Source organism: Euprymna scolopes, chromosome 26 (genome assembly GCF_053919585.1).
Source record: "Euprymna scolopes isolate OS-2025 chromosome 26, ASM5391958v1, whole genome shotgun sequence".
NCBI lineage: Eukaryota > Metazoa > Mollusca > Cephalopoda > Sepiida > Sepiolidae > Euprymna > Euprymna scolopes.
The window spans coordinates 16,092,304-16,105,644 of record NC_136507.1 but is presented as its reverse complement, the minus strand read 5'-3'; the positions used below and the strand labels follow the sequence as shown (position 1 = coordinate 16,105,644).

Here is a 13,341-nt window from a genome sequence, read left to right as displayed (position 1 = left end):
CTTTTTGTAAATATTGTACTGGGTGGAACGATAAAATTGTCGCCATGGAAAAGACGACATGATTCCATTTCCGTTTGATGAAAACGTGTTTTCTTTCATTTTGTTGCAGACCATCTACTAGTTGGCCAGTTGTGTACAAATCCCAAGAGTGATAGGAGCCTTCTATCATGTCTGAAAGTGACACAATGTTCAGCGAGCGAGATTGGAGATGTGCTGCTGTATAACGCATGCTCTCCACCGATACAAGTTATGACAACAGGACCATTGCCAGCACCCTCAAAATGCAAATCCGGATGGTTTAATGCTTGAGGGTACAGCTCAATGAAGTTTCCGTCCAGGGTTACAGTCTTTGGTGTGGTTTCAAGTGAGGGCCACATCACGCCACCTCACATCTTTGAAGTCAACTTGAAAGTCAACACCAAAGTGTACCTGGATGTCATGAAGAGTGTGGTGATCCCCTGGTGCAATTAGGTGGCCGCTGGTAGACGCTGGCCCACAAGTCCAAAAGAAACCCAGGCCTCGCTTCAGATGGAGTGCTATGACTTTATACCCTTCTCTCACTGCCCCCCTTCCACATACCCCACCTGAACCCGTGGGACTACTTCATTTGGTCATACGTTGAGAACATCATCAATGTGACCTCTCTACAACACCAAAGCCAGCCTGATAGATGCCATTCACCGAGTATTCACCGAGCTCCCGCTGGCACTTGTGGGAAAGGCATGCTTCCAATTCTGGACCTGTACGAGCAGGTATTGAGGCTGAAGGCGGCTAAATTGAAGAGATGTCAGTTCTACTATATAGTCAAGTTATCTGAATTAATTCTTTCAATAAAAGTTTTAAAATAAAGCTGTAGTGTTGTTTTCTTTTGGGCGACACTTTTATCATTCCACCCTGTAAAGAGACATTATTTTTAGCTATGCAAAAGAATGTTTTAACATGTCACACGAGCGCTCTTTTCTATTTCCCTGCTAATGAGATCTATGGAAGACAGTAATTGAGGAAGAGTATCCGAAATTCGTTCCGGCATAATATTCGAGTTGAATAATGATAGACATAATGCTTCCTTAACAAGGCAGGATTCTTACAACTTGGCAGGGATTTTATTTTTATATCTAATACATTCAGGAAATTTCACGTTCTTATGTACGTTATCATAAAGATAGAATCACCCGATTGCGTTGAGTCTGGTCAGTATCATATAGGTGACCATTTGGGAATATTAGGTGCTGATGCTGACACTTTCCAGCAACAACTGCAAAAACCTAGCATTGTCATCTCTCCTGACAGGAATATACATGTGACTGAGGCCTGCTTGTGAATTTGATATTTCCCTGATACTTCCTCCTTTGAAGGAAGCCAGTTCAACGCGCCTAGAGTGAGTGCCGCTGGCTATACAAGAATAATGCTTCATTCTATAATAATATCGTGGAGATTTATTATTTTTAGTTATGTAAAAATAATGTTTCAACAGGTGACATTTTAATTATTTTTAAATGAAAGAATAAATAGTGGTAGTAGTTGGGACCTAACTTGTCACGAATACGTCTCGTATATTCTTAAAATATTCGAATTCAAAGAAAATGATTTTTTAGGATTAAATTGAAGAAAGATTTTATTTCTTGGAAGATTACAAAATGCAGCAAATTTAAGGAGAATAAAAAAAAAAAAACGTAAATGTAACATACAGCCGTACATAGAAGATTAAAAAGTGGACCCTGGGTTTACTTTCAGAAGTCTCGTAACTCTTTCTTCCTTTATTTTGTCGAGAAAAAAAAAAAAAAAAAAAAAAGAAAAAAATGGTAGTAGGAAGGCAGGCTCGAACCCGTACCGAGAAGGAGGAAAAGAACTGGGAAAAAAACGTGACGTCTTTGCTGTTACGACCACCCCCAACCCGGAAGTGACGTAGGTTTAAATTAAGGCTAGACAATCGAAAAAAGGGGATGACTTTCGAAAATATCGACGAAAAAAGCGACCCCTCCTTGTAGGAAAGTGCCCAGTCGAGGGTGAAGGAATTAATGTTTTTAGCCAATTTTTCGATATTTATCGTCTAAAGGATCGAGCTCCAAAACGATACTGATCTTGTGAAAATCCGTCGCCTCTGTCGAAAGTTTTAGGTAGACATGCAAACATACATACATACATTTATATATTGGTAGCTCTAATTTTCGACCCAAACCGATGAAAAAGCTTGCCCTATCTCTGAATACCCTTTATGTAAAATTTCAAATGTTTACACCAGAAATTGTCTGAGTAATTTGGTAGATACCGCAGAGGTCAAATTTTTTAAACTTTGACCCCTATTATGACCCCTCAACATTTATTGTTTTGGGCTCAAATCAAGTTATTCAGTTAGATCCATGCCCAAGGAACCTATATCTAAAATCTCAAGTGTTTATACCCAAAATTAGCGGAGGAGTTTGGTAGAGTTCTCAAAGGTCAAATCGTTGAACTTTGACCCCTTAACAGCCAAATTTATGACAGAAAACGGATTAGAAACCTTTTTCCAAATCTCAATAACCTGTGTATCAAATTTCGAGTCTGAGTTATTGTGTAGGGAAATGTACACAGACAGACAGACAGACCGACAGATACGTTCATATATATATATATATATATATATATATATATATATATATATATATAAAAGTGAACGTGTCTGTGTGTCTGTGTGTGTGTCTGTCTGTCTGTGCACATTTCCCTATGCAATAATTCTGTCAACTTTTAGTCTACAGACTCGAAATTTGATATACAGGGTACTGAGATTTGGGAAAATCGATGTGATCGGTTTTCGGCCAGAAATTATCATGTTAAGGGGGCAAAGGTCAACGATTTAACCTTTGAGAACTCTACCAAACTCCTCCAACAATTATTGGTCTAAACACTTAAAATTTTATATATAGGTTCCTTGGACATGGATCTAACTTAATAACTTGAGTTGAGCCCAAAACAATAAATTTCAAGGTGTAATAAAAGGGGTCAAAGTTAAAAAAAATTGACCGTTTTTTTTTTTTTGCTTAGCATACACCTCCAAACACCCAGGCAACGCCGGGCACCCATGCTAGTATATATATATATATATATATATATATATATATATATATATATATATATATATATATATATATATATATATATACACGAACAAGAGATAAACAAAAACACAATATTATCTGAAATAGATATAAATATACAAGATAAACATGTCTGTCTCTCTGTCTGGGGATGCAAATGAAAACAAAGCTCAATACCAAGATCAAACTCAATTTTTCTCGAGTAAAATTTATGAGGAATTAGATGTTGGTATTAATTATGTTCACGTTTTTTTTATATCGTTGCTTTTGCATTTGAACCAGACATCCACAAACATCAAATCCATCATTATAATTTATTTTCTTGAAAATTACAAAAAAGATGATTAGTCTTTTTATCTGATTAAAAACGGGAAAAAGTTATAGGCCGTTGACGTAGAATGAACGCTTTATGCCAAATTGTTGGCTGATTACGCTTAAATGTGTGGTCAGATGTATCAAATAATCCCTATTAATATCTATTGATTCCTAACTGTGCATCGAATGGATATCGTAATGCCTAGTTCGTTGCACCTTATCATAACAAAGATCCATACAAAATTTCAGCCAGATCGGCACAATACTTTTCAAGAAAAAATGAACAGACAGACGAAGAGAAATATAATATAGATAAAATTAAAGAATAAGAATAAAATATGCACATATGGGATTCAGGTACTGGAGGTAGGAATATAGGGGGTGGGTGAGGCCATATTGATTACAAGGCAACGCTGGGATGGATGATAATAAAATACAAACAAAATAAACACTATAGGTATTGATCCTCTGTTTCGTAAAACATTTTTTCACTAATATTAACAATTAGCATAGATATTCCGAAAAATTGGGGTCCTAGATATGACCTTAAACTATATCCGCTGGTGAGGCCCCAGCTTGCGGGCTTTGGAGAGTGTGGAGCCACCCTTTAATTGCCATTGCTCCCAGGTCCACTCTGACTCGGAGTGGTAGTACCTGCTTGGGTCCCAACTATGGGTTAAATAGAAACCGACTTGAAAAAAACAAATATATTCTATAAAAAAAAATTCTTCAAAATCACTGGATTCAGCATTAAATAACCTGAAAAGGGTTGATATGCCGTAAAACAAAAACAACCAACCAACCCTCTTTTCCTTAGTAGAGAAAAAGAAGCATGTTCTTAACACCCGAAGAAGGTCGCAGGTTGAAGCAACCGAAATGTTGCGTTAATAACACCCAAGATGAGAATAATAGTCCGCTTAATCAGCATAACACAAGCATTCACATCTCATCTAAAAAATTCAGAATTGCATTAAAATAAACATTACTTTGCATTAGGTGTAAACCAACATCTAATTTTTCTTTCTTTCTTTCTTTTAATTCAGGGATTTTTCTCAACCAGTGACGTCTTGTTTTCTTCGGAAAATTGAGTGTCTTGACACAGAGGCTGTGCCGTACGAAGTTTTCCGTTATGCTATTTTCTGTTATTGCAATGTCAAGGGTGAGTGATATTTTGAGTCAAGTGTTGGTAATATTTTGAGTCAAGTGTTGGTAATATTTTGAGTCAAGTGTTGGTAATATTTTGAGTTAAGAGTTGGTAATATTTTGAGTCAAGTGTTGGTAATATTTTGAGTCAAGTGTTGGTAATATTTTGTAAAAAGTTAGAAGAATAACCGTCCGAGAATGAATAGAATTTATTTCGGAAACAAAACAATTTGGCATCATTTTTATATTCTCCTTAGGAAGATTAAAATCAAGACATGATTCTAGAAGACCTTATATCTAGAATCCTTATTCCAAATTTTGATACAAGAAAATCTATTACATAATTAGGTGGACGCCCGAAGTTGCTCGGTCGTACAATATGCTTAAACATGATATTTTAATTTATGTATGAATTGCGAATAAATTATAAAATCGATCTTCTATTGAATGTCATATATTACAAGGAATAATTTGCTCGGTGGAGTAATCCGCAAAAACAAAATAAAACAAAAAAATAATGAACAATAATGATGTGTTGTTCATCAAATTCCGTCTGTGTTTGTTTACAATATCACGTCAGCTGATATTTGGGTTTGACGATCTTAAAACTAGTCTTTCTTCTCTTATAAATAAAAAAAAATTTTCCCCTGTAAAAATTCTTCTTTATTTTTTTCGATTTTCGATGCTTATCGGATGAATTTCTGTACAAAACATATTTAAGAACACTGTCAGAAATATAAATTACCTTTGTGTGAAATTTGCAGAAGATAGGCTCAGCCGTTTCGGAACCTATGAGGAAGGACTCACACACACACACACACACACACGCACACACGCACACACAAAATGACTTTTATATAATAGTAGAAATACAGAGAGATAGAAATTTTGATTCTAGGCAATGTCTAAAAATTAAGGCTTAAGTTTAAGGTGTCTTAAGAAGAAACTGAAATTCAGAAAATCTTGCTAATGACCATGGATAAAAATTTAATGCAAATCTGAAATATTTGAATTTTCAAATGGACAGTAGTGGTCATATTATACTATTAACAAACTTTTAAAAATACTTCAAACAAACTGGAACTTGTAGAATATTTATCAATTTATGTTTTACTAGCAGGGAGATCCGACGTTGCCTGGTATTAAATGATGATCAACAAATGTCTCCCACTCCCATATTTTTTATTGTCATTGAAATTGGTGAAATCGCTCATTTTTGCAATCAAATCGATTGATTGCTTGCTCTAGTACGGGACCCATCGTGGTGCACATGGAGGAAGCCCCGCATACCTCCCCGCACTGACTTAGTCTACAATACATTGTGATCTAAATTGCACTGTAGAGAACCTACTGCTGATTTTATAAAATTATTTTTATATGTAATGGCTTGAATTAAAGTTTAAAATGCAAAAGTCAAGTATCATGGTTAAATTGTGCTCTAAACAGACACATTTATTTCAAACGCTCCTCTATCATATCAAAGAACCTACTGTTGATTTTATGTCTGGACTTTCTGCTTGTGTAGTAGATAGTGGCTTTAATTTAAGTATACACTGTATACAAAAACCCCTAATATGCCTATTGCTAGACGTCGCATCCATATCTTGTAATCTAGCATCCCCTTTCCTCTTCTGATGAGAAGCATTATACTTCGAAATGCTTGGCAAAAAGAGCATTCATAACCTCTGCACAGTATATTGTATTCCCTTGTTTCAAATTGAATTATAAATTTTTATACACCAGTATATATTTTCCTATTATCTATATATTTTCCTCTTGGACACTTAGGCATGAAAAGGTCCAGGGCCATTTTTTTGGTTTTACTGAACAGCCGGTAGGGGGTGATTCTTGATCAAAGTACAGAGGACGATAATTCGTACATTTTGAAAAATTCCCTGGAAACTTTCTCCTAAAATGAATGTGAACTCTTTAAACCTGCGTGATATGACCTTGTTGACGTCGCAGGCCCGGAAAACAATAGACTTTTTACAAATGGATTGTTGTCGACCACAGACAATGTGAATGTGGATAAAAAAATGCTATACAAAACCAGCAATAATAACAGAGACTGATTCCGCTGAAGATACATGTCTTGTAGGAAGAAAGCTTCGGTGCGAAAAGGTAGAATTTTTTTTTTTTGATAAGGGGGGGGTCTAATCTTGCTCTAACGGACCTGATTACGTTTATTTATATGTGGGCATATGAGATGTCCACATACAAGAACGTTCGGAGAGATTATCGATTCAGGTCCTGCCATACTATTGCTGATTGGCTAATGTTTCTACAAGAACTTTGCATTGAGCATTTTTTCAAACATCCACAAATTCTTGGTGGAGAGCGGTGCATCGTTGAAATAGACGAAAGTCTACTTTCACAGCAGAAAAAAACTAACAACACAGGACATATCAGGCGACAATTGTGGGTATTTGGTGGTTATGAACCGGCCACCAAATCAGGGGTTTTAATGACCGTACCGTCTAGAGATGGCACCACATTAATTCCGATAATACAATAAATATGTTCGATCATGTACCACTATCGTATCGAATTGTTGGCATGCATATGACAGACTAGAGTTCGAAGGATTCTATCATTTACGGGTTAACCACACAAATAATATACTGACTTAGAATGAGTGATATATGCTAAAATGATGGCTGATTATGCTTAAATTTATGATCAGTTTGCATTAAATTAATTAATTCCTATTAATCCGTATTAATCTGTAACTATGCATCGAATGGGTACCATAATACTTAGTTCAGCAGGTGCTACACCTTACCTTCAACAGGTGTCACAACGAACCACACTTACATGGTGGAATCCTAACTTAGCGGAAATCCGTGGAAAATGTGCTTCTGTGGTGGCAGAAATCTGTTGGAAGATGTGTTTGAGCAAATAAGAGCAATATATTCCTTGTAACTTTTCCTTGTAACTTTTCAACCGAATTCAATCATGTAACTTTTCAACCAAATTCAATCATAAAATTCAAAATTCATGTAACTTTTCAACCAAATTCAATCATAAAATTTTTTTTTAATGATTTATAAAAATACATTTTCTAACAATTTCATTTCATTCAAATTGTTTAATAATTTGATAATTAAAACTATAAAATTTAAATAAGAAATTTGAAAATTTTGAAGTGTCGGGAATAATGATAAAATCATTTTATTTACTTTTTTGTTGTTGTTGTTGTTGTTGTAAGTCCAATATTTCGCTAAAAATAGCTTCATCAGGGTAGGAAGCCCAGTCCGTGATTTTTTTTTTCCTTTTCTTCATTTTGGTGTTAAGGAGGAGGTGATGCCTCGGAGTAGAAAAGAATAGAAATACACGTGTTGTTCCAGTGGTCCCACGAGTGTTCTGCTCTAGTTTTCAGTGGGAAATTTAAAGTGAAAGATGGTAAATGTCTTCTAAAAGTGTGTGACCATATTTTACTTTAAGCTCCAAATTATATTTTTAAAGTATGTTTTTTTTGCTCACAATTCACCGCTTATCAAGGCCAAAATCCACTCAAGGATAAAACGTTATGTAACAGAGCTTTGAATTAAAACTATATTTTCTTACAGTGACTATTTTATTGTAATTCCAAAATGTTTTATAAAAAGTATATTTTCTTAAAATGTTTGGAAAAAAAATCAAGCATTGGAAGAAAACCCAAATGATTATTAAAAAGCGATTTTTACGCAATAAATGTTTTATGTTTTAAAATTATATTTGGATACATTTGAATCTTGCTTAAATTCAAATAATATTTCATTTAAAATATATTTTCTTATCGTGATTTTTCGTTAAAATGTTCGGAAAAAAATCCAATTTTAATTTAATTAAAAAACTAATGATTAAATATCAATTATATTTTGATACATTTTTATACAATAAATGTTTTGATTTTCAAATATTTTTGTGTTATTTATTTTCTTATTTGTTTGCCGTGTTATTTGGCTGGGAAGAAATAGGAATTATCGCCCCCTAATAATGGTAGCGGACCCGGTCTTGCATAAATACCTCCTCTGGTATATATATATATATATTCCTAATACTAGAATGGGTGCCCGGCGTTGCCCAGGTGTTTGGAGGTGTATGCTGAGCAAAAAAAAACAAACAAACAAAAAAAGGTCAATTTTTTAACTTTGACACCTTAACATTTATTGTTTGGGGCTCAACTCAAGTTATTAAGTTAGATCCATGTCCAAGGAACCTATATCTAAAATTTCAAGTGTTTAAACCAATAATTATCGGAGTAGTTTGGTAGAGTTATCAAAGGTCAAATCGTTGAACTTTGACCCATTAACAGCCAAATTTCTAACTGAAAAGCGATCATATCGATTTTCCCAAATCTCAGTACCCTGTATATCAAATTTCGAGTCTGTAGACTAAAAATTGACAGAGTTATTGCGTAAGGAAATGTACACACACACACACACACACACAGACACGCAGACACGCAGACAGACTAACACGTTCACTTTTATAGATATATAAACTAGCCTGGCAGCCCTGTGTCGCCCGGGTGTTTGGAGGTGTATGTTGAGCCACAACAAAAAAAAAAGTGGTAGTAGGAAGGCAGGCTCGAACCCGTACTGCGAAGGGGGAAAAAAATGGGGGGGGAGTGACCTCTTTGCTGTTACGATAACCGCCAAACTGGAAGTGACGTAGGTTTAAATTAAGGCTAGACAATCGAAAAGAGGGGATGACTTTCGAAAATATCGGCGAACAAAGCGACCCCTCCTTGTAGAAATGTGCCTAGTTAAAAGTGAAGAAATTAATGTTTTTAGCCAATTTTTCGATATTTCTCGTCTGAAAGGCCGAGCTTCAAAACGATACTGATCTTGTGAAAATCCATCGCCTCTGTCGAAAGTTTTAGGCAGACATGCAAACATACATACATACATTTATATATTGGTAGCTCAGTTTTCGACCGAAACCGATTAAAAAGTTTGCCCTATCTCTGAATACCCTTTATGTAAAATTTCAAATGTTTAGACCAGAAATTGTCTGAGTAATTTGGTAGAGACTGCAGCAGTCAATTTTTTAAACTTTGACCCCTATTATGACCCCTTAACATTTATTGTTTTGGGCTCAAATCAAGTTATTAAGTTAGATCCATGTCCAAGGAACGTATATCTAAAATTTCAAGTGTTTAGACCCAAAATTGTTGGAGGTGTTTGGTAGAGTTATAAAAGGTAAAATCTTTGAACTTTGACCCCTTAACAGCCAAATTTCTAGCCGAAAACCAATTACAAAGATTTTCCCAAATCTCAGTACCCTGTATATCAAATTTCGAGTCTGTAGACTGAAAATTGACAGAGTTATTGTGTAGGGAAATGTACACAGACAGACAGACAGACAGACAGACTAACACGTTCACTTTTATAGATATGTAGATAGACTAGCAGTTCAGCCCGCCTTTGCTCGGGCCCTATGTACTGTTCATAACTTATCCTACGTGTGAATACAGTTTATGTAAGATTTCAAATGTTTAGACCAAAATTTGCCTGAGTAATTTTGTAGAGTCCACAGAGGTCAATTTTTTAAAACTTTGACCCCAATTTTGACCGCTTAACATTTATTATTTTGGTCTCAAATGAAAATACAAAATTTTACCCATGTCCAAGTTACCTATATCTAAAATTTCAAGTCTTTAGACCCAAAATTGGCAGAGGAATTTGGCAGAATCTGCAAAGGTCAACTCTTGCAACTTTGACCTTTTCGCAGCCAAATTTTCACCCCAAAACTGATTAAAATGCTTGCCGCATGTCTGAATACCCGTTATGTATAAATGTCAAATGTTTAGATCCAAAATTGGCTGAGTAGTTTGCTAGACACCGCAAAGGTAAGATCTTTTGAACTTTGACCCCTTGGCAGCTCAAATTTTCGACCCTAGCAGATGAAAAAGCTTGCTCTACCTCAGGATACCATTTATGTAAAATTTCAAATGTTTAGACCAGAAATTGGCTGAATAATTTGGTAGAGACCGCAGAGGTCAGTTTATTTTTTAAACTTTGACCCCAATTTTTACTCTTAACATTTATTTTTTAAGGCTCAAATCACATTATAAAATTTGATCCATGTCCAAGTAACCTACATCTAAAATTTCAATTGTTTAGATCCAAAATTGGCGGAGGAGTTTGGTTGAGTTTTCAAAGGTCAAATCGTTTAACTTTGACCCCTTGACGGCCAAATTTCTAGCCGGAAATCGATTAAAAAGATTTTCCCAAATCTCAATACTCCTTATGCCAAATCTCGAATCTCTAGACTGAAAATTGACAGAGTTATTTGGTAGGGTACACAGACAGACAGACAGACAGACAGGCAGGCAGACAGACATTTTCACTTTTACTGATATATAGGTTGATAAATATAATGGTAGCATAAAGGAGAATCTCTTGCAGGTCAAAACTACAAATCACTAACTGTCGCTCCACAATTATCAGTTATATCTTAAATATGAACGCCAATACATTCAGTTTGTAATAAAAAAATTATAAGACTCAAATCAGCTTGGATATTTTAGCGATACCTTGGCGGATGTCTTCGTTCTCTGAGTGCACATGTTATTGTTATTGTTTTTTTTTCTAACAATTTCTGGTTATTAATTACCAAATGTTTATGGCTTTCGGGTGGTCGGCCAACAAAAATGGATTAGTCATTCATCACTTGACTGTTGTGTGGTCAAAATGACCGCCACTAATAGTCAATCATCACTGTTTGGTTCGAGTGGTCAAACAAAGTACAGTGGATGTGGGAGGAAAGGGGAATATGGACGTCGGGTGGTGCGATGATGCGACAAGAAGAAGAAGAGTACTGTGAAAAGAGAATTGTAAACAAATTGAAAGAATATTAATAATTTATTCAGTGAATACGCATTTAATCCTTGGGGGGTTAAATGACCAATCAGTTATGGATTCCTTTGCGATAGAATTTCAATACCTGTCCATGGATAACTTTGTGGTTACTACAGCAAATATGAACCCTGGTGTTATGCAGTTCAAGTCTCCCGCATTTCATTCTCAATGCAATATTTTCATAAACAAAAAATTGGGTAATAGTGTATTCTGCGAACCGCATTCTCGTAAATGTCCGGTAGGGCTGAACCGGAAATTTACGCAAATTGCCGGAATATGCCTAACTGGTTAAATTGATCAGCATATCAGAAAGCGACAACGAACGCGATAATCAAATCAAAAGCCACATAATTAGCAGATGACTTTTGATAAATTAAAAAAAAAATTTCTAAATAAAAATAAAACACTATTGTTTTCTAGGCTAGATCTATGTTCTTTGGTTAAAAAAAAAACAACAACAAAAAAACTCAAACTCCCTTGTAAAATAAATAAATAGATAAATAAAGGATAGAGCCAAAAACTTGTATAACCGTTTTTAACAAAGGTACTTGAGATTTGTTTTACCAAGGAACAAACAGTTTTTCTCAAAAAGAAGTTAATTCTTCATTCTATATTTGGCCCTGTCGGTGGGGCATTAGAATACGCCGACTGCCCCCCTGCAGAGGGTAAAAGTCCCTCAATGGGGGTCCTGGATATGACCTTAAACTATATCCAGTGGTGAGGCTTTGGGGAGTGTGGAGCCACCCTTTAATTACCATTGCTCCCAGGTCCACTCTGACCCGGAGTGGTAGTACATGTTAGGGTCCAAACTATGGGTTAAATAGAAATCGACGTGAAAACAACAAATATATTCTATTAAAAATTTTTTTCCTCAAAATCTTTGGATTCGGCATTAAATAACCCGAAAAGGGTTGATATGCCGTAAAACAAAAACCAGCCAAACCAACCAACCAACCAACCAACCAATCATTCTATATTATTCTCTCCATAGACGGCCATCAGAATATGGCAAACAAAGTGTTATATATTGTGGTATACTGTAGGCAGAGATTAGTTCAACTAGCGTGAATTTCGAGAGCGTATCATGAAGTGCATTTTCAGCGGGGCCTGGCGACGAACGGAAATATACCCAGTGCTTTAGCAAAGTTAGACGATGTTGGTTCAGGAGTCAGCTGTCTAGAAAAACCACAGCTGAACGCAGTTGTTGATTACATAAGAAATTAGATCATGTGTTTTGAGGATTGGAAACTTCTCAGTAAACAAATTTTACGGAGAAGTTTTGCGTCGAGATACTCAAAGAACAGATGCGCCAAACTATGTAGAGCAAAGAGTATCTCCCCGAGACTACCCGTTCGTCACCCGTTTTAAAATTAAGTGACGAAAATAAGTGGGACGAACTATAATTTTTTTAAGGATTAATTTTGATCTCTCCCCGCAACGTATTCTTCTCTCAATGAAACCTTTAAATCGCCAACAAGTCTCTTGAGTTTTTATGCATGAAGTATATTCGTTTTGAAAAACAGAATATCAAATCCAGTGGACGATCAACGATACAAATAAACGGCCACCCACAGGGAAAAGCGACGATAGGAAAGACCGAAGCCGAGCACACGTAGTTACAAATACATTTTTTTTTAAAAATCAAATTAGTTTCATGATTACTCACCGGTGCAAGCAGCACGCGCGTGTGTGAAAGACTATGTACTATCGCGTGTTTCCACCTGCATCCATCCGTTGACCAGTTTTTAATTAATAAAATTAAGTAGAAAGAATATAATAATGCTCCTGTCTCTTTCCTGCTGAAAGAATTTTCTCTCTCAATAAAACCTTTAAATTGTCAAGAAGTGTTTTTATGCATGAAGTTTATTCATCTTGAGTATCAAAAGATCAAATCAACTCGACGATGGAGGAAAGGAAGTCCGATACACATATATAGACAACTCTATTTAATCGAATTGTGT

The 13,341-nt window shown here is 35.5% G+C and overlaps 1 protein-coding gene across 4 annotated transcripts in view; it reads left to right on the top strand.

Annotated features, from left to right (window-relative positions):
- LOC145247925 (tubulin polyglutamylase complex subunit 1-like) overlaps positions 1 to 13,341 on the top strand; it is a 93,904-nt gene that overhangs the window by 27,900 nt on the left and 52,663 nt on the right. For all 4 annotated transcript variants that reach the window (XM_080109563.1, XM_080109561.1, XM_080109564.1 and 1 more), the window contains exon 5: positions 4,433 to 4,548. In XM_080109563.1, the coding sequence (XP_079965689.1) occupies positions 4,433 to 4,548 (116 nt within the window). The remainder of the gene's footprint in view (positions 1 to 4,432; positions 4,549 to 13,341) is intronic.